At 42.4% G+C, this 25,468-nt stretch overlaps 1 protein-coding gene across 1 annotated transcript in view; it reads right to left on the bottom strand.

Annotated features, from left to right (window-relative positions):
* Nucleotides 1–19,746, bottom strand: part of LOC135552950 (serine/threonine-protein kinase TAO1) — a 30,226-nt gene extending 10,480 nt beyond the window's left edge. The window contains exons 1-13 of the mRNA XM_064984910.1: nt 19,197–19,746; nt 12,831–13,087; nt 12,657–12,728; nt 7,354–7,455; nt 7,192–7,237; nt 6,983–7,079; nt 6,738–6,851; nt 6,493–6,584; nt 6,134–6,227; nt 5,931–6,012; nt 2,589–2,759; nt 1,879–2,079; nt 534–674 (exon numbers count right to left, since the gene is read on the bottom strand). Of these exons, the coding sequence (XP_064840982.1) occupies nt 534–674; nt 1,879–2,079; nt 2,589–2,759; nt 5,931–6,012; nt 6,134–6,227; nt 6,493–6,584; nt 6,738–6,851; nt 6,983–7,079; nt 7,192–7,237; nt 7,354–7,455; nt 12,657–12,728; nt 12,831–12,962 (1,344 nt within the window). The 5' untranslated portion in view covers nt 12,963–13,087; nt 19,197–19,746. The remainder of the gene's footprint in view (nt 1–533; nt 675–1,878; nt 2,080–2,588; nt 2,760–5,930; nt 6,013–6,133; nt 6,228–6,492; nt 6,585–6,737; nt 6,852–6,982; nt 7,080–7,191; nt 7,238–7,353; nt 7,456–12,656; nt 12,729–12,830; nt 13,088–19,196) is intronic.
* Nucleotides 19,747–25,468: the final 5,722 nt, after the last annotated feature.

The following is a 25,468-nucleotide window of genomic DNA, read 5'->3' as shown; positions in this document are numbered from 1 at the left end:
GGAAACATTGGCTTATCATAGAACTCTAGGTTCAGCTTATTATCTCCTACAGGAGCAGACACTTAAAAAACAGCTGATTTGGGCCTTTATCTCAATATCAAATTATTTCTGGGTAACAATTAAGTACCTTACCGTGATTGTTTTCAATTAAAATACTCAAAAAGAAAAATAAACAGTTTCTTAGTAAAGATCAATTTCTCAAGCAATAATTTTGCTAGGACTGTCTGGGAAAATAAAAACTAGCTGTTATTGGCAGAGAGGTTTGGAACTCTTTCTTATTGGTCTATTAATCAATTTACCACCTGGTGATGTCACCAGGCATGCCAAAATTCCATCCCACCAAAACAGGCAGAAATTTCAAGCAGTCTTTTCAAACAGCTCTTACACTAAAAGGGCATTATAATAATTATTACAATTATACAGTATTATTCCATCTTCATAGGAAAAATCATGTTTTTGACTGCACTTGGCCTTTAAGGGTCCATTTTAAAATCATGTTATCTACAGTATCATTGTATTTCTAGGGCTCTTACCAGGGAGGCTGTGCGTATTGTGGCAAAGTGCTCGCGATTGCGGTGGTGTTTTGGCCGTGGAGTGTGTGCAGGGGGAGACTGGGGCTCAGTGGGCGGCCGGCTGTTAGGTTCCGACTCTTCGCGATAAGTCGTCTCCTCCTCCTGAAGAAACAAATATAACATAGCACATTGACAGCATAAAAATACCGCTTAAAAATAATCTGCGAAAGGCACCAGGAAACACTATGTCTTGTCTATCACTGAATCATCTCACTATTATTAACGCAGTGTCCAGTTATCCTGCGAGCAATGTTCCCTCTAAGATCCCCTGGGACTGCAGTGCAGAAGAAATATCAGCCTGCACCGAGAAGCACAAGAGTGAACTTCACTCAACTTTCTGGTGTTCCCTTTAGTTAACACTATCAACGTTTCCCTCTATTGTGCGAAATGTGATCAAATCAACGCAACATTAGCCACTTTCAACGCAACATTCCCGAAACAAAACGAACTATGCAAGAGATACTCTACACAGACCGGTGCACCATAACCAATCAGAGCTGCAGTATCCCTATTTGCAAATCATTTGTATTTAACTAGGCAAGTCAGTTAAGAACAAATTCTTATTTACAATGATGGCCTACCCCGGCCAAACCCTCCCCTAACCCGGATGACGCTGGGCCAATTGTGCGCCGCCCTATGGGACTACCGATCACGGCCGGTTGTGATACAGCCCGGGATTGACCCAGGGTCTGTAGTGACGCCTCTAGCACCGAGCCACTCGGGAGTTAAAGGGGCAGTGTTGTATTGAGACCAGCTTGAATAAGCTAAGCAGCCAATAGACAGAGGGTAGCATAATTTGTCTGAATCTCTAATAATGGTATGAGAATAATAATGCATTTTATTTTGAAAAGTGGTTTCTTGCATCAAAAAACAACATTTTCAGTTACCTCCTTGTGTGAAGGACAAGTGGATAAACAGGTTGTCAATCCCTACCTGTTTTTTTCATAAATCTCATGGAATGTAGGCCTACATTGAACACCACACATCGGCTGCTACTGTAGGCTGAATGATGGAACAGCTATTTCCATGTTAAAATGTCATAAGATGCATTTTCTCTACTGTTTTTTTATGGCAGGCCACTCTGATAGGCCTACATTATGATAAACAGCCACAGTAGCCTCATTGGTCACTATCATCACTGTAACTTAATGCGGGTTCAGCCTCAGTGTTCGCAGAAAACGTCTGCCAGAAGTTGCACAGAATTTTCACAACGTTCAAGTTTGCGCTCAGCAGACCAGAAATGTGTTTAGTACCCCAGATAAATTGAGGGAACATTGCCTGCGGATCTAAGATCATCTCTACCCACCGGTTTGAGGTGAATGACGGAGCTGTTGGACATGACCGTGTGGTCTCCCTCCATCATGTCCAGTTCACTCTTGTCATCTCCGGCGTCGGTCAAGCTGTTGACAGAGCTGCTCTGGGAGCTGGCGCTGATCGACATACTGGGGATAGACTGGTTACTGCCAACGCTGCTCACTGTGCCGGTCCTGCCACTGTTCTCTGGTTCCTGGGGTCAACACCATAACAACAGCAAGACACAGGTGAGTGAAATACTTTCTGAATGACAGTGCATCAACTACAGCAGGTTATGAGCAGAAGATAAAAACAAACAACTGAATATTGAGAAAATCTTTAAGACCCACCAGGCCTACCTTAATATAATAATTAACTGTAATATAAGGTTAAGAGTGCATTTAGAGAAACTTCTATTGAACAATTTACTTGTTTTAAACACAACTGAAGAGCTAACTATTCAAGCAGGTTTTTAATGTTTGATCGCTTAAAGTGGTTTGATGTATTGTGAATGTTTTTTCCTGTTTTATCTTCTTTTTGTTGATGAATTTTGTTTGTGTCTTGTTTTCTACCTTGTTGAGTGTGGGAAATACACTTTTACAAGTTAAATATAATTATTATTATCCTACCTAGGCTTTTTTCAAAAGAGTACGATGGTTCTGGTATAAACCATGCTCTCAAACTAAGCTCCACAGGAGAGCAGAGCCAGATTGGGCGACTGACCTCCTCGTCTCCGTCCTGTGACTCGGCTGCAGGGCCGTTGTGAGCCTCCTGGAAGAGGATCTTCTTCATCTTGCGGTACTGCAGGTTGTCCAGCTCCCGCACTGCAACCTTGGTCCTCAGGATCAGGTCCATCAGGACAGAGTCGGGCCGCGCGCGCTGCACAAACGCATGCTAAAAAAGAGGGAGGCAGATGGACAATCATTTTCTTTTGAGTTGAGGGTGGGTATGATTCATGTTAAGGTAAACTCAAAATCAAGTGAACAGAGCTCTGTATCTCTCTTGGCATTGGTAGATCATGATAATCATAAATACACACAATACAATGAATTCAGGAAGTATTTAGACCGCTTTCCAACATTGTGTTACATTACAGCCTTATTCTAAAATTGATTAAATATATATTTTTCTCATCAATCTACACACAAAGCCCCATAATGACAAAGAAAAAACAGGGTAAGATATTTTCGCAAATGTATTAAAAAAATAAAACATTGCATTTACATAAGAATTCAGACCCTTTATGCAGAGTGCTTTGGTGAAGCAGCTTTGGAAGCTATTGCAGCCTTGAGTCTGCTTGGGTATTACACGACAAGCTTGGCACACCTGTATTTTGGGAGTTTCTCTCATTCTTCTCTGCAGAGCCTCTCAAGCTCTGCCAGGTGGGCTGAATGGTGTTGATGCACAGCTATTTTCAGGTCTCTCCAGAGATGTTAAATCGGGTTCAAGTCCAGGCAACCTGCCTAAATGACTACAGACCCATAGCACTCACGTCTGTAGCCATGAAGTGCTTTGAAAGGTTGGTAATGGCTCACATCAACACCATTATCCCAGAAACCCTAGCCCACTCCAATTTGCATACCACCCAAACAGATCCACAGATGATGCCATCTCTATTGCACTCCACACTGCCCTTTCCCACCTGGACAAAAGGAACACTCAAAGGAACCCTCAAAGATCATCACTAAGCTAAGGATCCTTGGACTAAACGCCTGCCTCTGCAACTGGATCCTGGACTTCCTGACGGGCCACCCCCAGGTGGTGAGGGTAGGTAGCAACACATCTGCCACGCCGATCCTCAACACTGGAGCTCCCCAGGGGTGCGTGCTCAGTCCCCTCCTGTACTCCCTGTTCACCCAAGGCTGCATGGCCAGGCACGACTCCAACACCATCATTAAGTTTGCAGACGACACAACAGTAGTAGGCCTGATCACCAACAACGACGAGACAGCCTATAGGGAGGAAGTCAGAGACCTGGCCAGGTGGTGCCAGAATAACAACCTCTCCCTCAACATAACCAAGACTAAGGAGATTATTGTGGACTACAGGAAAAGGAGGACCGAGCACACCTCCATTCTCATCAATGGGGCTGTAGTAGAGCGGGTTGAGAGCTTCAAGTTCCGTGGTGTCCACATCAACAACAAACTAGAATGGTCCAAACACGCCAAGACAGACGTGAAGAGGGCACGACAAAGCCTATTCCCCCTCAGGAAACTAAAAAGATTTGGTATGTGTCCTAAGATCTTCTTCTACAGCTGCAACATCGAGAGCATCCTGACCGGTTGCATCACTGCTTGGTACGGCAACTGCTCAACCTCTGACCGCAAGGCACTACAGAGGGTGATGCGTACGGCCCAGTACATCACTGGGGCTAAGCTGCCTGCCATCCAGGACCTCTACACCAGGCGGTGACAGAGGAAGGCATTAAAAATTGTCAAAGACCCCAGCCAGACTGTTCTCTCTACTACTGCATGGCAAGCGGTACCGGAGTGCCAAGTCTAGGACAAAGAGGCTTCAACAGTTTTTACCCCCAAGCCACAAGACTCCTGAACAGGTAACCCGGACTATTTGCATTGTGTGCCTCCCCCAACCCCTCTTTTTACACTGCTGCTACTCTCTGTTTATCATATATGCATAGTCACTTTAACTATACATTCATGTACATACTACCTCAATTGGGCCTTCCAACCAGTGCTCCCGCACAGTGGCAAACCGGGCTATCTGCATTGTGTCCCACCGACCAACCCCTCTTTTACGCAACTACTACTCTCTGTTCATCAAATATGCATAGTCCCTTTAACCATATCTACATGTACATACTACCTCAATCAGCCTGACTAACCAGTGTCTGTATGTAGCCTCGCTACTTTTATAGCCTCACTACTGTATAGAGCCTGTCTTTTTACTGTTGTATTATTTCTTTACCTACCTATTGTTCACCGAATACTTTTTTGCACGAATGGTTAAAGCCTGTAAGTAAGCATTTCCCTATAAGGTCTATTCAGCGCACGTGACAAATAAACTTTGATTTGATAAACTTTGATTTGATTTCTGTTTTTAATTTTGTATAAGTTAGTAAAAATGTCAAAAAAAAAAAAAAACAGTTTTCACTTCGTCATTATGGAGTATTGTATATAGACTGATGAGGGGAAAAAAACAATTGATTCTATTTCAGAATAAGAATGTATCGTAAAACGTCATGGGGTCTGAATAGTTTCCGAATGCACTGTATAAACACAAATATGCGGACACCCCTTCAAATTAGTGGATTTTGCCATTTCAGACACTCGTTGCGGACAGGTGTATAAAATCGAGCACACAGCCATGCACTATTCATAGACAAATACATTGGCAATAGAACGGCCTCACTGAAGAGCTCAGTGACTTTCACATGGCACCAACTGTTGCTACCTTTCCAACAAGTCAGTTCGTAAAATGTCTGCCCTGCTCGAGCAGCTCCTGCAGTCCGACTGACAAATCTGGGTTCGGCAGATGCCAGGAGAACGCTACCAGCCCCAATGCATAGAGCCAACTGTAAAGTCTGGTGGAGGAGGAATAATTGTTTGGGCTAGGTTCCTTAGTTCCAACGAAGGGAAATCATAACGCTAACAGCATACAATGACATTCTAGACCCTTCTGTGCTTCCAACTTTGTGGAAACAGTTTGGGTAAGGCCGTTACCTGTTTCAGCATGACAATGCCCCTGTGCACAATGCAAGGTCCATACAGAAATGGTTTGTCGAGATCGGTGTGGAAGTACTTGACTGGCCTGCACAGAGCCCTAACTTCAACCCCATCAAACACCTTTGGGATGAATTGGAATACCGACTGCAAGCCAGGCCTAATCGCCCAACATCAGTGGCCAACCTCACTAATGCTCTTTTGGCTGAATAGAAGCAAGTCACTGCAGCAATGTTCCAGCATCTAGTTGAAAGCCTTCTCAGAAGAGTTCAGGCTGTTAAAGCAGCAAAGGGGGGACCAACTCCATATTAATGCCTTTGATTTTTAGAATGACGTGCAGGTGTCCAGATACTTTTGTTCATGCAGTGTATATCGGAGGTCTTACATTTAAAAGTTCCTCAGAGTTGGGCCTGTCTTGGGGGAATTTCTGAAGGCAAGAATCTACAAAGTTTCGGAAGTAATCCGTCCTGAAGTGAGAGATGGGGGAAAAGAGGGAAGAGTTAGTTTCGTTCTCACCATGACACACTTTAAAAGCGGACAAATTCCTTCTCCTAAAAGAATCAACTCTGATGAAGCTACATGACGCACCATTCACTTGACTGCAGTGTGGGGCTTTCATTCTGCGCTATGTGATACAAGGCACTCATCGCATTCATATTGAACAGTGGAGGTTTTCTCTCAGCTAGAAAAAAAGATCAGAGAAAACAATAGGTTACCAGGATCCACTAACAGCCAAACATAACAAGGAGGACAGTGGGGAGGAGAAGAACTGGGAAGACAAACCATGCACATGTATTATTTCAACCAGTATGAAAAAATGACAAATAGGTATACTTTCTTTACTGGCCAGATATTGGTTTGAGATATGGAATGAACAAAGGAGAACATTAAAACAACAGGAGAGCTAGAGTTGAACCAGAGCAGAGTACATGGACTAAAGAGTTTACCTAATTCAATGCAAGTTATCCCCAAAGACCAGATGTCAATCTTCCCATCATATTGACCCTCATCCATAGCCAGGATTACCTCTGGGGCCATCCTGAGGAAACATACCCATTTTAATGACCGTTACACCGCTTTTGATTTGATGGAAAATATTGAATGAGACTACAGAGCGTGCCCCATTTCAAAATTCTTCCCCATGTTTCAAACACCATCCATTTTTCTTGTACATTGGAATTCTGCCACTCACCAATATGGCGTCCCCACAAAAGAGTTGGCTGGAGAGACAATGGAGGCAGAACCAAAATCTGCAAGTTTCACCTGGCCAGGCTCTGTCAGCAAGACGTTCCCTGCCTTAATATCTCTGTCAGACAAACAGAGGAGAGCGATTATGGCATTAGAGCTTTGTTCCACTGGCACAGGCACACTCGCCCCCTAAGGGCACAAAGAAGTCAGTCTAGCACATCCACATATACAGCTACTAGCACTACTCACCGGTGAATCATGTTGTGGGAATGAAGGTAAGCCAACCCCTGTAGAGCACCGTGGGTAATCGCTGCTATTTCCATTTCTTGTAGAGGTTTCTTGTGAACTACAGAATATGTAGAGATAGAGGGGATGAGAGTGCTGCAAATCATGGTGAAAACCACAAAGAAGAACTCATCTTATAATTCATCACTGTGTCATAAAAACTCCCATCTTACCTTCCAGGACATCAGAGGCAGAGCCTAGACAGTATTCCATCACCAGCTACAGAGACAGAAAGAGAGAGTGTTATACAGGGTTAACTAATGTACCTGTTTCAGAGTATTCACCATAGCATTTTGACCTATTGTTTATATTTTCCATTCAGATAACACTCTTACCCAGGCAGTGTGCTCTCGCAGATAGCATCCCTTATACTCTATGCTGTTTGGGTGCTGTATTCTCTGCAGAAACTTCACCTCCTTGATTATGTCTTGCCATTTCTGTAAGGTAAAACAGTGGAACAATTACATCATGCTTGCGTAACAAGCTCTAAAAGGGCCAATCTGCAGTTGAAGCAATTAGCATTCACCCATCCTCTTGTTTTGGTAAAAAGCTGAGGGATGCACCTGGAGAAATGTACTGACCATCCAAGATATCACATTTATAGTTTTAAGAATGTTTTGACGCTATACAGTTTGTTTACAATTACGATGCTTACAAATACTGGAGTAAAACAAGGTTATATTTGGGGTTCTGATGGGGTACGACAGTTAAACTAAGCTCATTAAGTATTTATAAAAGTTATATTCTTCAAGAATCAATAGGCATGGCATTCATTTATAAGTCCAAAAATGGATCTAGCAACTACAGATTGCCCCTTTAAACAATAAGGACAGAGATGCAGGCTGGAACTGTGTGTTCTACATGGAACTTTAGTTACTTCCCTTTGAGTTCCACTCTACTTCTTTGGGTTAATGAATTACCCAATCTAGTCATTTTGCCAGATTCAAATCTGATTATCAACTGTTTTTAGACTGCGCTTCAGGGAACAGGCAACTGATTTGCAATTCCACTACTTTAAGCAAATAAGCTAGATGTTTTAACTGCTGAGAAACACAACAAATCCCATTGAAGACCAAAATGTAGAGAAACTATAGGCCTAAAGCTCCAAACTCAATGAGGAAAGGATCTTAAAGGAATATGCCTTGTTAGATTAGATGCTATTGAGCCTTTTCACTGTAAACCAATATTGAGACAACAAACAAAACATCTGTAACAGCCCTGCACTGTCTCAACTCATTGAAGTTGGGTAACCTTTAAAACGAGGCAACCGTTTCCTGGAGAACACGTTGTGTCATCACACCACTGATTAAATCAAATGCCATGGGATTAATAGATCATATTGTTTGTACTCCATGCCTACATTGTCACACAATTATCTGATTTACATATTTTTGAGCCAACTGGCTGATTTGCTCATATTTGCAAAGGCCTACCTGTGATTTGTCTGGAGGAAGGAATACAAATGCATAATGATCTGCATGTAACTGTGTCAGTAAGGGGAAAACACTGCATAATTATCTGCATGTCACTGTGTCAGTAAGGGGGAAACACTGCATAATGATCTGCTTGAAATTGTGTCAGTAAGGGGAAAACACTGCATAATTATCTACATGTCACTTGTGTCAGTAAGGAGAAAACACTGCATCATGATCTGCTTGTTATTGTGTCAGTAAGGGGAAAACACTGCATCATGATCTGCATGTAACTGTGTCAGTAAGGAGAAAACACTGCGTCATGATCTGCTTGTCACTGTGTCAGTAAGGGGAAAACACTGCATCATGATCTGCATGTAACTGTGTCAGTAAGGGGAAAACACTGAATAATTATCTGCATGTCACTGTGTCAGTAAGGGGGAAACACTGCATAATGATCTGCATGTCACTCTCAGCAAGGGGAAAACACTGCATAATGATCTGCTTGTCACTGTGTCAGTAAGGGGAAAACACTGCATCATGATCTGCTTGTCACTGTGTCAGTAAGAGGAATACACTGCATAATGATCTGCATAACACTGTGTCAGTAAGGGGAACACACTGCATAATGATCTGCATAACACTGTCAGTAAGGGGAACACGCTGCATAATGATCTGCATGTCACTCTCAGCAAGGGGAACACACTGCATAATGATCTGCATGTAACTGTGTCAGTAAGGGGGAAACACTGCATCATGATCTGCATGTAACTGTGTCAGTAAGGGGAAAACACTGCATAATGATCTGCATGTAACTGTGTCATTAAGGGGAATACACTGCATAATGATCTGCATGTCACTGTGTCAGTAAGGAGAAAACACTGCATAATGATCTGCTTGTTATTGTGTCAGTAAGGGGAAAACGCTGCATAATGATCTGCATGTAACTGTGTCAGTAAGGGGAACACACTGCATAATGATCTGCATAACACTGTGTCAGTAAGGGGAACACACTGCATCATGATCTGCATGTAACTGTGTCAGTAAGGGGAAAACACAGCATAATGATCTGCATGTAACTGTGTCATTAAGGGGAATACACTGCATAATGATTAGCATGTCACTGTGTCAGTAAGGGGAAAACGCTGCATAATGATCTGCATGTCACTGTGTCAGTAAGGGGAAAACGCTGCATAATGATCTGCTTGTTATTGTGTCAGTAAGGGGGAAACACTGCATAATGATCTGCATAACACTGTGTCAGTAAGGGGAACACACTGCGTAATGATCTGCATAACACTGTCAGTAAGGGGAACACACTGCATAATGATCTGCATGTCACTCTCAGCAAGGGGAAAACACTGCATAATGATCTGCATGTAACTGTGTCAGTAAGGGGAAAACACTGCATAATGATCTGCATGTCACTGTGTCAGTAAGGGGAATACACTGCATAATGATCTGCATGTCACTGTGTCAGTAAGGAGAAAACACTGCATAATGATCTGCTTGTTATTGTGTCAGTAAGGGGAAAACGCTGCATAATGATCTGCTTGTCACTATGTCAGTAAGGGGAAAACGCTGCATAATGATCTGCATGTAACTGTGTCAGTAAGGGGAAAACACTGCATAATGATCTGCATGTAACTGTGTCATTAAGGGGAATACACTGCATAATGATCTGCATGTCACTGTGTCAGTAAGGAGAAAACACTGCATAATGATCTGCTTGTTATTGTGTCAGTAAGGGGAAAACGCTGCATAATGATCTGCATGTAACTGTGTCAGTAAGGGGAACACACTGCATAATGATCTGCATAACACTGTGTCAGTAAGGGGAACACACTGCATCATGATCTGCATGTCACTGTGTCAGTAAGGGGAAAACGCTGCATAATGATCTGCATGTCACTGTGTCAGTAAGGGGAAAACGCTGCATAATGATCTGCTTGTTATTGTGTCAGTAAGGGGGAAACACTGCATAATGATCTGCATAACACTGTGTCAGTAAGGGGAACACACTGCGTAATGATCTGCATAACACTGTCAGTAAGGGGAACACACTGCATAATGATCTGCATGTCACTCTCAGCAAGGGGAAAACACTGCATAATGATCTGCATGTAACTGTGTCAGTAAGGGGAAAACACTGCATAATGATCTGCATGTCACTGTGTCAGTAAGGGGAATACACTGCATAATGATCTGCATGTCACTGTGTCAGTAAGGAGAAAACACTGCATAATGATCTGCTTGTTATTGTGTCAGTAAGGGGAAAACGCTGCATAATGATCTGCTTGTCACTATGTCAGTAAGGGGAAAACGCTGCATAATGATCTGCTTGTTATTGTGTCAGTAAGGGGAAAACGCTGCATAATGATCTGCTTGTCACTATGTCAGTAAGGGGAAAACGCCGCATAATGATCTGCATGTCACTGTGTCAGTAAGAGGAATACACTGCATAATGATCTGCATAACACTGTGTCAGTAAGGGGAATACACTGCATAATGATTTGCATGTCACTGTGTCAGTAAGGGGAAAACGCTGCATAATGATCTGCTTGTTATTGTGTCAGTAAGGGGAAAACGCTGCATAATGATCTGCTTGTCACTATGTCAGTAAGGGGAAAACGCCGCATAATGATCTGCATGTCACTGTGTCAGTAAGAGGAATACACTGCATAATGATCTGCATAACACTGTGTCAGTAAGAGGAATACACTGCATAATGATCTGCATGTCACTGTGTCAGTAAGGGGAAAACGCTGCATAATGATCTGCTTGTTATTGTGTCAGTAAGGGAAAAACGCTGCATAATGATCTGCTTGTCACTATGTCAGTAAGGGGAAAACGCTGCATAATGATCTGCATGTCACTGTGTCAGTAAGAGGAATACACTGCATAATGATCTGCATAACACTGTGTCAGTAAGAGGAATACACTGCATAATGATCTGCATAACTGTGTCAGTAAGAGGAATACACTGCATAATGATCTGCATGTCACTGTGTCAGTAAGGGGAAAACGCTGCATAATGATCTGCTTGTTATTGTGTCAGTAAGGGAAAAACGCTGCATAATGATCTGCTTGTCACTATGTCAGTAAGGGGAAAACGCTGCATAATGATCTGCATGTCACTGTGTCAGTAAGAGGAATACACTGCAGTGATGCTTCTAGCACTGAGATACAGTGCCATAGACCACTGCGCCACTTGGAGCCCAAACAAAACACACACCACTCTCTCCCTCTCCCAAACACACTGCTCCCAACTTTTAAAGCATTAGGCACCAAACAGAATTTAAGGAGCACCAGAAAGAAATAGATTGTTGATATAGTTTATTGATATAGTTTATTCTTACACTAGGCCTATATGAATCCTACCTTCGAAGCACACCGCATGAGTAGCAGACCCTTTCCCTTTCTTCCTGTGCCAATCAAATTTGCTTAAACCTAGTCAAGTTACCAGGTTGTTAGCTAGCTAGGTAACATTACTGAACAATGTTGTTCGTTATCAAACCAATAATTAGAAACCCAGGATTAGTTAACAACAGCCTGCGACATGGTTTATTTAATCATTTAAAATGCGCGTGAATCCTGAAAGAAAGAAAAACTGGAAATATGGGTGATATTTTTTAACTGTTTAGGCTAGAAACAAGCCGTATTTGTTGCTGTAAAGCTGCAACCATGCCTGGGGCAAAGTGCTGCTCCATTCCCCTCTCTGACACTCAGAGGCTGCATGACAGTGAACTTGCAAAGACTACTCAGACTGGTCTGTGTGCTCTTGGTCAAAACATGCGATGAAATTATATAATGTGCCAAAATTGCTCGCTTAGCACACTGCTCCAATGTAACAAATGTACAAATCTAACAACAGGAGACTCATCAGGGTCTGGGTCTGCATCCCCGCTCGCCATCACGGCTAAATTCTATTTGAAAATCCTGACGGAGGAATAGATGTACAAGGAGGGCGGACGGAGAGAAGCAGGTGACAGGGCTGGTAGGGGATGTGGATGGCTGATTACAGCTGCAACGTGATATGCGCTTGAAAGTGAAGTGGATATCATTGGACTAGTAGTATCACATGAAACAGCACTACGGTATTCTAAATTGGGGTATCATAACGTTTTGGTGCAGTGATATTACCATAGTACCGGTATACCGTACAACACTGGTTATAACTGTTTGATGTAACACCAACGGCATTTGGTGCACAGTCAGTCTCTTACCTCGTTGGATTGTTTTCCACTGTACGACATCTTCTTGATGGCCACCACCTCAGTGGTCCGCACATCTCGTGCCTGAAGAAAAATACAGTCAACACCCTGCCCTATATCTTAAACAGTTCTGAATGTAAGTCCAGCTCTGTTACTGAGCACAGAGTGGCGGGTCCAAGTACTCACAAAGTAGACTGCACCGAAGCTGCCATGTCCGATCTCTCGCAGGTCTGAGAACAGTTTCTCAGGGTCCTCCTTGAAGAAGAGCTCAGCAACATCGGGGTCTTTCAGGCTCCCCGCCCGACTAGCGTTGGGCATGCTGAGGGGGGGACGTGCCAGTGCCGCCACCGCCGCGGCCAGGGATTATCTGGATATGCGACAGCGACGTGACAGCCCCCACCGACAGTTCATCTGCAGGACAGTGGCCTCATACGTGTACACACCTGGGGGGATGGAGAGGACAGAGAGCGAGAACTAGCACATCAATATCATACTCCCCCCCCCACATTTTAGTTATTTAGCAGATTTTTCATTATTTTTCCCTATGGGAATAAAACCCACAACCCTGGCATTGCAACATGCTCTACCAACTGGGACCCAAAATCAATCAAGTTAGGATATTGAGAGGGGGTGAATGGTGAAATTGATTCTCCGGGACATAGAAGAATAACAGCCTAAACAGAGCGAGTGAATAGGACTTTTAATACTGATTAACTAATGCTGAAAAACCTACATGGGGGACGGGGCAGCCCTTAGCTCAGAATAAGCCTCCTTTCAAACCTTTTCCTGCACAGTCAGCATTGGGCCATGTAACCATGATAACCAAAGAGGCACTATTCGGAAAAAAAAAAACACTCTCTGGCTAGGCTTCCATCCAATTGGCGACAGATTTTCATGCGAATATTCTAAAATCTGCATAAAGAAAATATATGCATTTTCCCACCAGTGGTATCTCCATCAAACTGACTTATTGAGGATAAAAATCAGTGCGTGATGACATAGTGCACACAAAATGTACTTTTTTTGCTTATGTTTTCGTCTACCGAATAAAAATCTGAAGTTGAATGTGTTTCCATCGCATTTTCAACTCTACCAATAGTTTTGTTACTCTGGTCTTGTCACTTGTGTTTAAACCAGCAGCTCGCAGATACAGCGCGGTAGGCTAGTCTACATGAGATTATTGGGGATACAAGCAAGAATATTTATTAGTCAAACTGCAGTCATGCATCGATCCTCATGTCACCAGAATCAGACCCTCGATACTTATTGGAAAGGAGCATCAAGATCATTGCGCACTTTCACAACCCTGTGAATTTCATAAATTTTTTCATCTGTAGCCTAATAAAAACTACAACCCGACACCATATCGTCGCTCAACTCCAAGATTTCTTCGATATGATGGTTAATATTGCCCTTAAAAAGGTGTTTCCACCATCATCTCTCACATAATACATTTTACAGACACAAAAAGATTCCACCATGTCAAACAAACAAATTGTCTTGCATTTCTAAAATTGTACCGAAACCTCCTGTTGCCATCACAGCTGTCGTAAAAATAATAACTATATATATATATATATATATATGGTATGACTTTACTCGCATAAAAACTGTATATGGAAACATGGTTCATGTCATTATTATTTTTGCATGAGGGAGAGGAAGTGCAAAGGAGACTAGAGTTCGACCGATTTATCGGAATGGCCGATTAATTTGGGCCGATTTCAAGTTTTCATAACAATTGGAAATCTGTATTTTTGGACACCAATTTGGCCTTTTTTTTTTTTTTTTTTTTTTTACACCCGTATTTAATCTTTATTTAACTAGACAAGTCAGTTAAGAACACTTTCTTATTTTCAATGGTGGCCTAGGAACGGTGGGTTAACTGCCTTGTTCAGGGGCAGAACAACAGATTTTTACCTTGTCAGCTCGGGGGATTCAATCTTGCAACCTTACAGTTAACTTGTCCAACGAGGAGACTGCCTGTTACGCGAATGCAGTAAGCCAAGGTAAGTTGCTAGCTAGCATTAAACTTATCTTATAAAAACAATCAATCAATCCATCCATCCATCATAATCACTACACATGGTTGATGATATTACTAGTTTATCTAGCGTGTCCTGCGTTGCATATAGTTGCTCCAGTGTGTACCTAACCATAAACGTCAATGCCTTTCTTAAAATCAATACACAGAAGTAAATATTTTTAAACCTGCATATTTAGCTAAAAGAAATCCAGGTTAGCAGGCAATATTAACCAGGTGAAATTGTGTCACTTCTCTTGCGTTCATTGCACGCAGAGTCAGTGTATATGCAACAGTTGGGGCCGCCTAATTTGCCAGAATTTTACGTAATTATGACATAACATTGAAGGTTGTGCAATGTAACAGGAATATTTAGACTTATGGATGCCACCCGTTAGATAAAACACGGAACGGTTCCGTATTTCACTGAAAGAATAAACGTCTTGTTTTTGAGATGATAGTTTCTGGATTTGACCATATTAATGACCTAAGGCTCGTATTTCTGTGTGTTATCATGTTATAACTAAGTCTATGATTTGATAGAGCAGTCTGTCTGAGCGATGGTAGGCACCAGCAGGCTCATAAGCATTCATTCAAACAGCACTTTTGTGCGTTTTCCAGCAGCTGTTTATGACTTCAAGCCTATCAACTCCCAAGATTAGGCTCGTGTAACCGATGTGAAATGGCTAGCTAGTTAGAGGGGTGCGCGCTGATAGCGTTTCAAACGTCACTCGCTCTGAGACTTGGAGTGGTTGTTCCCCTTGCTCTGCAAGGGCCGTGGCTTTTGTGGAGCGATGGGTAACGCTGCTTCGAGGGTGCCTGTTGTCGTTGTGTTCCTGGTTCAAGCCCAGGTAAGAGCGAGGAGAGGGACAGAAGCTATACTGTTACACTGGTAATACAAAAGTGCCTATAAGAACATCCAATAGTCAAAGGTTAATGAAATACAAATGGTATAGAGAGAAATAGTCCTATAATTCCTATAATAACTACAACCTAAAACTTCTTACCTGGGAATATTGAAGACTTATGTTAAAAGGAACCACCAGCTTTCATATGTTCTCATGTTCTGAGCAAGGAACTTAAATGTTAGCTTTCTTACATGGCACATATTGCACTTTTACTTTCTTTTCCAACACTTTTGTTTTTGCATTATTTAAACCAAATTGAACATGTTTCATTGTTTATTTGAGGCTAAATTGATTTTATTGATGTATTATATTAAGTTAAAATAAGTGTTAATTCAGTATTGTTGTAATTGTCATTATTACAAATACATTTTTTTAAAATGGCCGATTAATCAGTATCGACTTTTTTTGGTCCTCCAATAATCGGTATCGGCATTGAAAAATCATAAATGGTCGACCTCTAAAGGAGACACCCTCGAGTGGCAGAGTTGTGTGCAGTCTTCGGTCTCAAAGATTTCCTCAGGTGTAAAAATTCAGTTGTGTCATCAATGGTTTGAGAGAGAAAAAACACCAGTGCTGTGCTTTCAACTTTTTTGGCTCAGTCCAATGTTCTCTCCCTCGGATATGACGCACGCCATGGGCTGCTTTAGGCAGACGATGAGAAAGAAACTAGTGTGCCTGCCATGTCCAGCCCATTACTGTAGGATCATGGCCCTCTGAGCATCCCTAGCTGCCACAGGAGAGCCTAATAATAGGAGCGAGGGATGGGCACACTGGCCAGTGACGTCAGGCTGAGCTCTGGAGAGTGGCCAGTTATAGCTCTCGGTCCATTCCGGCAAACGAAGTAGGAAGAGACCACAGTCTCCTGTTTCCATAGAAACAGCAACTACTGTAAGAAAGCCAGTGGGCTGTGTCCTGGCTGATAGACAGAGGTATGCAGACAGACAGATGTAAGGGGGAAACAAAGAAAATAGCCCTGCAGCTGATAACCTCACACAAAGAAAACCCAACATTACAACACAGTAGGTGACTAATGAATGGATGATATGAGCTATGCACCATACCATCCATAACATAAAACTGGCTAGTTGTTAGACCTGTATGGTCAAGACAGACATTTCCTCAGTCAATTGATTCAAATATAGATTTAGGGGGTATTTTCCATCCTCAAAAAAAAAAAAAAAAAAAAAAAAAAAAAAACTGTTTTTACTAGGCCTATTCCAACATTGCCAGAGGAAGACCAACAAATGTGGTAGTAACATGTTGCTCCTATGGTTCATAGCTGCCTTTGTAACATAGCCACTCCTCGACAACACCAGAAAATTGACTAGGCTACAGTGCCAATTTGTTTTTGTAATTCAAAAACATTTCTGGCAGTAACACAATATGTCACTGTCTGTATGCCTCAATAAACATGTAACTTATCTCTGGCTCTTAAACATGATGTAATTGTTGATAGCTAACTAGTTATCTGAGGAAGGTTGACTGTGCCCAGCCAGCTCAGATGATCAGCTGCACACAGACACACTGAGCAACACTCTCCCTCTGACGCCAGAGTCACAAGACTGTTCCTTTCCTTCTCGGCCTGGGAGGAACAGCACAGCCGGACTCCAGTCCCCCAGGCACAGCAGGCAGACATCCTTTGTCACACTGGACGACTCACTCACTACCCTGTTGTACAGATGCAGCCACAGCCCTGAAATAAAGTCTCATTAACGGCATGGGACGGTGGCTTTATTGCCATTGTTGTTTACTACATTGTTGTTCATGAATGAGCCTTGTTGTTGTAGCCTATCTCTCATGATGATGACGTTTTGAACAGCAGGGTGCATGTGAGAGCGGTGACAGCGATGGTAACTGATACATTTAATGAAACACTTTGACGTGCCAAACAGACAGACAGACAGACACAGAAAGAGAGGGAGAAAGAGAGAGACTGCAAGAATACAACCGGACAGGACAACAAAGCTGGAGGGATGGAATTCCCTCTGCATGCTGTCACTGCAATGCATTTCTCAGCATTTCCTGTTCTCTCAGCTATAGGCCCTGCTGGGAATTGTTTCAGGCAGTAAGACTATTCTATCGTAGCTTATACAGCCCTAGCAATGGTGTTGCTTTGGAGCTCTTAGAGGGGAAAACTATTGTATTATATGTGTAAGTGTAATGTGGTCTGTGATAGGCTAATCAATCATCTCATGTATTCACAATGCAAGGCTGTGGATACAAACATGGCCATCCTTATTGCCTATCCCTGGGACCTATTTGTGTCTCTCTCTGGAGTATCCAGTACACTGTTTTTGAAGTGAATTGAAATGCAATTCATGAATTGATATGCAATTCATGAATTGATAAATCCTCATAGTAGAAAACAATTAGCAATATTCAATTAACTTCCTGATTTGAAAACTGAATTGACCCAACCACTTTGTTTTCATGATTATGTAAGAGCCCCATAAACAAATGAAATGAGTATGAACACATAGCCAACTCATTTCAGTTCACAGGTGAAGTGGCACCCACTTAATTGACCAACCCCCCCCCCACACACACACACACACACACACACACACACACACACACACACACACACACACAAACTGAACCAGGGAAATAACAATTATTAATCGATATGCAAGGAGGACATCATATTTAATGTGCCTTCCAGCATTCATGGAGCCTTTTAGGCCAACGTTAACAGATTGGGGCATATGAATGTCACAGCTAACAAATCCAATCATAGAGGGGTCCAAACTAGGGTAATAGCAGCTAGATGGGAATGCAAGCTGTTGCCAAGTGCTGTCTCATTCTTAAAAATAATAATAGCCAGGCTTGTGCACTTGTAGGTTTATTAAAATGCATTTAGTAGTGTTCTGTTCTTATTAACGATGTGTACCTATTGCACAAGGACTGGAACACCCAGCATATGTAAACCAATTTTGTGTGGATCAAAGAAACAGATGACATAACAAAACACACTATTGTTTACCTTCTGATCTTTGCAATAGATGCAACATACACCTAACATTTACCCCAGTTAATGCAACAGTACAGTAGCAAGATTGTAAATTGACGAATGGCGTTCAAGGCAAACTCATCATTGAGAAACGTCCCTAGACTCCCATTTGCTTGCTCACTGGCAAGCTGCCCAGCAAATGCTAGTAGTGACATAGCTAACACATACCTAGCTAGCTATAGCCAGAACATTGCTCGAAGTTCTGTCAGAACTCCCCAAAACATTTAACATTACTACGAGACAATGCTGCCAACTTTAGTAGCAAACTATGTAATTGCTTTACTAATGTCAACAAACTGGAAAGTTACCGGTAGCTAGTTACCTACACCCCATTCGAGCAGTTCGGTCGATGCAGCCAAGAAAACGTGAAGCAGCTAACTAGTACTACTGTTAGCTAACGATGTTACTAGTAACGTTAGCTAGCCATAGAAGCCAACTTAGTTTCTTACGTGGTGTGCAAGCAATACATGGTGATATGACAAGTGTTGTAGGTATACGTGTATTTTAGGGCTACGTTTCAAGTACTGTTTACCACCGTATCATTCACATTTTAACCCGTTAAAAATGTGAGGCTAGCTATCATTAGCTGCTGCTAGCCAGTTTAAACTCACCCTTCCGACGGGCCTGGCTGGTTTGAGCCGAGCAGAGACTGTCGTGTGGTTCAACCAATTGTGGACAGGAAGAGTACTGGACGTGTGTTTTTTCCTCTATTATATTTTCCTTACACTTATTTCTGATATTTTTCAAAGTTGTCAACCGATTTGTTGATTTAGATTGGCTGTGTAGAGTTGGCAAAAATCTCCACCCTTGCCTTGGACTAACGGGGGCCCAGATTGTCGAATCCCGTACTACAGGCAGATCCCAAAGATGGCGGCCGTGCTTTCCACCGCCTCCCTCCGTGACAAATACGGTGGGGAAAAATGTGAGGGAAGCTCAAGGAGCACCACGAAAACAACTACACTGAAAGCGACCGCACCCTTGATATCGTCGGAAAATTGGAGAGGCCTTTTCTTTGAATGAGAGTAGGAATATGTTCAATATTTCACAGTGTTTATGCTGGGATTCTCTCCCGTCCTCTTTCAATTCAGTCTGTTTCTGGAACGCCAGTTCCGTCCTGTCGCTGTAAACTCCCTCTGACCCATTCATAATTATACAGTCATTGCTCTGACCCAATACTCCGACCTAAACGCATGGAACAGCTACCAAAACCCCTATGAGCGGTGACAATGCAGATACTAGTCTGCAGACTAAATAGTTTCTCTAATTACTACAAGTTCTTGAAGCTATGGACATTGTTTTTACAACTTTTCCACAGCATTGCTTAGCATGATGTAGCTCTTTTACATTTTTATTTTATTTAATCTTTATTTAACAAATTCTTATTTACAATGACGGCCTACCAAAAGGCAAAAGACTTCCTGCGGGGACGGGGGCTGGGATTAAAAATAAAAATGACAAGAGAGGCTGCCTTTTGGTAGGCCGTCATTGTAAATAAGAATTTGTTCTTAAATGACTTGCCTAGTTAAATAAAGGTGAAATCAAATAAAAAAAGAGACACCACAACACTACATAAAGAGACCTAAGACAACAACATATTATAGCTCTCGAGAACCGAAGCAGACCAAAGGTGGTTTACAGCCGGTCCCAAATGTGATGCAGTTGGAGTCATGTTAAGGGCAAGGCATTTCCATGAACATCACTGAAGTTGGGTTCAATTAGTGCAATTTAGTTTCAGACAGATACATTATTGGAATATCTAACAAATTATGCCGATGGTCATAACTAGGCTATTACAGATTGACCAATTGTGAGTCCTACTATTCTATTTCGACAACCCAAAGAAAAGGAAAACAGACAATGTATTGTATCAGTGATATTAGTAGGCCTAATATGAAGTGCTTTGAGAGACTAGTCAAGGACCATATCACCTCCACCCTACCAGACACCCTAGACCCACTCCAATTTCCTTACCGCCCCAATAGGCCCACAGACGATGCCATTGCAGTTACACTGCACACTGCCCTAACCCATCTGGACAAGAGGAATACCTATGTAAGAATGCTGTTCATCGATTACAGCTCAGCATTTAAAACAATAGTACCCTCAAAACTGGTCATTAAGCTCGAGACCCTGGGTCAGGACACCGCCCTATGCAACTGGGTCCTGGACTTTCTGACGGGCCACCCCCAGGTAAGACTTTTTCTTGGTTTGCTGCTCTTGAAGCATTTTTTTCATGTGTAGCGCATATCATGTTTATACATGTCTACAACAACTTATAATGAGTTATGATCATATGACCATATTATAACACATTATTCCATCCTTGAACATCAGCCTTCACAAATTAGGTTTGTAAAGTGAAGTCAATGTCTGTAACATTTTACAAGAAAACACCCTAATGGAATATTAGGGACTTGTGTAATAACACTGTAATCACACTAGTTATAACATAGCAAATTAGAATTAATTGCATTACAGGCTAATCCAGTAGATCCTACATTAAGAAAACCTTTGACTAATTCATGATTATACGGAATGTGAAACAGTAAAAGAAAGCTGGTGACAACGTTCTCTTCTAAACTACAGTGAACCAATCGGTGCTCCAAATAAGCAGTTTATACTCTTGTTTGGCTCCCATCCAAATGGCCAGCCCTACCAATAAGGCTGCAGCCTCTCTTTATCCAAATGAACAGGAAGCCTTTCAGGCCATGTCATGAATGGGAGATACAAAAGTGCTGTACTGCAAGTAAAAATACAATGCTGTATATGAAAGGTGCATTCCCAAAGCTGTTCAAGTGTTTGCTAAGAAGAAGAAAACTGTGAGCTCAGTAGTGCTATCCTGCCTAGAACTTCCTTCATCCTATCTCTGCCTCTAGGCATTTCCTGAGATAGGTCTGAGTGTGCTGCCTCTGCCCTATTAAAGGGCTTTATTGGCATGGGAAACATATGCTAACATTTCCAAAGCAAGTGAGTAGATAATAAATGAAAGTGAAATAAACAATAACAATTACAAGTAAACATTACACAGTTCACAAGTCATATTATGTCTATATGCAGTGTTGTAACGATGTGCAAATAGTTAAAGTGCAAAGGGGAAAATAAATAAACATAAATATGGGTTGTATTTACAATAGTGTTTGTTCACTTCACTGGTTGCCCTTTTATTGTGGCAACAGGTCACACGTCTTGCTGCTGTGATTGTACACTGTGGTATTTCACCCAGTAGATATGGGAGTTTATCAAAATTGGGTTTGTTTTCAAATTCTTTGTGGATCTGTGTAATTTGTGGGAAATATGTGTCTCTAATATGGTCATACATTTGGCAGGAGGTAAGGAAGTGCAGCTCAATTTCCACCTCATTTTGTGGACAGTGTGCACATAGCCTGTCTTCTCTTGAGAGCCATGTCTGGACCCACCCACTGTCACAGTCATACTCTGGACCTAGTTTTGTCCCTTGGTATAAATGTTGTGGATCTTAATGTTTTTCCTCATAATCCTGGACTATTGGACCACCATTTTATTACGTTTGCAATTGCAACAAATAATCTTCTCAGACCCCAACCAAGGAACATCAAAAGTCGTGCTATAAATTCACAGACAACACAAAGATTCCTTGATGTCCTTCCAGATTCCCTCTGTCTACCCAAGGATGCCAGAGGACAAAAATCAGTTAACCACCTAACTGAGCAACTCAATTTAACCTTGTGCAATACCCTAGATGCAGTTGCACCCCTAAAAACTAAAAACATTTCTCATAAGAAACTAGCTCCCTGGTACAGAGAAAATACCCGAGCTCTGAAGCAAGCTTCCAGAAAATTGGAACGGAAATGGCGCCGCACCAAACTGGAAGTCTTCCGACTAGCTTGGAAAGACAGTACCGTGCAGTACCGAAGAGCCCTTACTGCTGCTCGATCATCCTATTTTTCTAACTTAATTGAGGAAAATAAGAACAATCCGAAATTCCTTTTTGATACTGTCGCAAAGCTAACTAAAAAGCAGCATTCCCCAGGAGAGGATGACTTTCACTTTAGCAGTGATAAATTCATGAACTTCTTTGAGGAAAAGATTATGATTATTAGAAAGCAAATTATGGACTCCTCTTTAAATCTGCGTATTCCTTCAAAGCTCAGTTGTCCTGAGTCTGCACAACTCTGCCAGGACCTAGGTGTCACGCCCTGGTCGAAATATATTATGTTTATTCTTCATTTATTCGGTCAGGCCAGGGTGTGACATGGGTTATTGTGGTGTGTTTTTGTCTTGGGGTTTTGTGGGATGTCTAGCGTTAGTCTATGGCTGCCTGAGGCGGTTCTTAATCAGAGTCAGGTGATTATCGTTGTTTCTGATTGGGAACCATATTTAGGCAGCCATATTCTTCGTGTGTTTCGTGGGTGATTGTCCTTAGTGTCCTTGCTCATGTCTCTATGTTAGTTTACACAAGTATAGGCTGTTTCGGTTTTCGTTACGTTCTTTTGTTTTTGTAGTATTTGTATTGATTCGTGTTTTACGTTTTTTTATTAAACATGGATCGCAATCTACACGCTGCATTTTGGTCCGACTCTCTTTCACCGCATGAAAACCGTTACACTAGGATCAAGAGAGACGCTCAAGTGTTTTAGTACTATATCTCTTGACACAATGATGAAAATAATCATGGCCTCTAAACCTTCAAGCTGCATACTGGACCCTATTCCAACTAAACTACTGAAAGAGCTGCTTCCTGTGCTTGGCCCTCCTATGTTGAACATAATAAACGGCTTTCTATCCACCGGATGTGTACCAAACTCACTAAAAGTGGCAGTAATAAAGCCTCTCTTGAAAAAGCCAAACCTTGACCCAGTAAATATAAAAAACTATCGGCCTATATCGAATCTTCCATTCCTCTCAAAATTTTTAGAAAAGGCTGTTGCGCAGCAACTCACTGCCTTCCTGAAGACAAACAATGTATACGAAATGCTTCAGTCTGGTTTTAGACCCCATCATAGCACTGAGACGGCACCTGTGAAGGTGGTAAATGACATTTTAATGGCATCGGTCCGAGGCTCTGCATCTGTTCTCATGCTCCTAGACCTTAGTGCTGCTTTTGATACCATCGATCACCACATTTTTTCTACACGGACAAGTTCTGGCCTGGTTTAGATCTTATCTGTCGGAAAGATATCAGTTTGTCTCTGTGAATGGTTTGTCCTCTGACAAATCAACTGTAAATTTCGGTGTTCCTCAAGGTTCCATTTTAGGACCACTATTGTTTTCACTATATATTTTACCTCTTGGGGATGTTATTCGAAAACATAATGTTAACTTTCACTGCTATGCGGATGACACACAGCTGTACATTTCAATGAAACATGGTGAAGCCCCAAAATTGCCCTTGCTAGAAGCATGTGTTTCAGACATAAGGAAGTGGATGGCTGCAAACTTTCTACTTTTAAACTCGGACAAAACAGAGATGCTTGTTCTAGGTCCCAAGAAACAAAGAGATCTTCTGTTGAATCTGACAATTAATCTTAATGGTTGTACAGTCGTCTCAAATAAAACTGTGAAGGACCTCGGCGTTACTCTAGACCCTGATCTCTCTTTTGAAGAACATATCAATACCATTTCAAGGACAGCTTTTTCCATCTACATAACATTGCAAAAATCAGAAACTTTCTGTCCAAAAATGACAGAATGCTTGCTTTTGTCACTTCTAGGTTAGACTACTGCAATGCTCTACTTTCCGGCTACCCGGATAAAGCACTAAATAAACTTCAGTTAGTGTTAAATACGGCTGCTAGAATCCTGGCTTGAACCAAAAAAATTGATCATATTACTCCAGTGCTAGCCTCTCTACACTGGCTTCCTGTCAAAGCAAGGGCTGATTTCAAGGTTTACTGCTAACCTGCAAAGCATTACAAGGGCTTGTTCCTACCTATCTCCCTGATTTGGTCCTGCCGTACATACCTACACGTACGCTACGGTCACAAGACGCAGGCCTCCTAATTGTCCCTAGAATTTCTAAGCAAACCGCTGGAGGCAGTGCTTTCTCCTATAGAGCTCCATTTTTATGGAACGGTCTGCCTACCCATGTTAGAGACGCAAACTCGGTCTCAACCTTTAAGTCTTTACTGAAGACTCATCTCTTCAGTGGGTCATATGATTGAGTGTAGTCTGGCCCAGGAGTGGGAAGGTGAACGGAAAGGCTCTGGAGCAACGAACCACCCTTGCTGTCTCTGCCTGGCCGGTTCCCCACTTTCCACTGGGATTCTCTGCCTCTAACCCTATTACAGGGGCTGAGTCACTGGCTTACTGGGGCTCTCTCATGCCGTCCCTGGAAGGGGTGCGTCACCTGAGTGGGTTGATTCACTGATGTGGTCATCCTGTCTAGGTTGGCGCCCCCCCTTGGGTTGTGCCATGGCGGAGATCTTTGTGGGCTATACTCAGCCTTGTCTCGGGATGGTAAGTTGGTGGTTGAAGATATAGTGGTGTGGGGGCTGTGCTTTGGCAAAGTGGGTGGGGTTATATCCTTCCTGTTTGGCCCTGTCCGGGGGTGTCCTCGGATGGGGCCACAGTGTCTCCTGACCCCTCCTGTCTCAGCCTCCAGTATTTATGCTGCAGTAGTTTATGTGTCGGGGGGCTAGGGTGTTTGTTATATCTGGAGTACTTCTCATGTCCTATTCGGTGTCCTGTGTGAATCTAAGTGTGCGTTCTCTAATTCTCTCCTTCTCTCTTTCTTTCTCTCTCTCGGAGGCCTAGGGCCATGCCCCAGGACTACCTGACATGATGACTCCTTGCTGTCCCCAGTCCACCTGGCCGTGCTGCTGCTCAAGTTTCAACTGTTCTGCCTTATTATTATTCGACCATGCAGGTCATTTATGAACATTTGAACATCTTGGCCATGTTCTGT

Source organism: Oncorhynchus masou, chromosome 13 (assembly GCF_036934945.1).
Source record: "Oncorhynchus masou masou isolate Uvic2021 chromosome 13, UVic_Omas_1.1, whole genome shotgun sequence".
Lineage (NCBI taxonomy): Eukaryota > Metazoa > Chordata > Actinopteri > Salmoniformes > Salmonidae > Oncorhynchus > Oncorhynchus masou.
The sequence above is the reverse complement of the archived record's forward strand: the minus strand, read 5'-3'. Positions and strand labels throughout refer to the sequence as shown.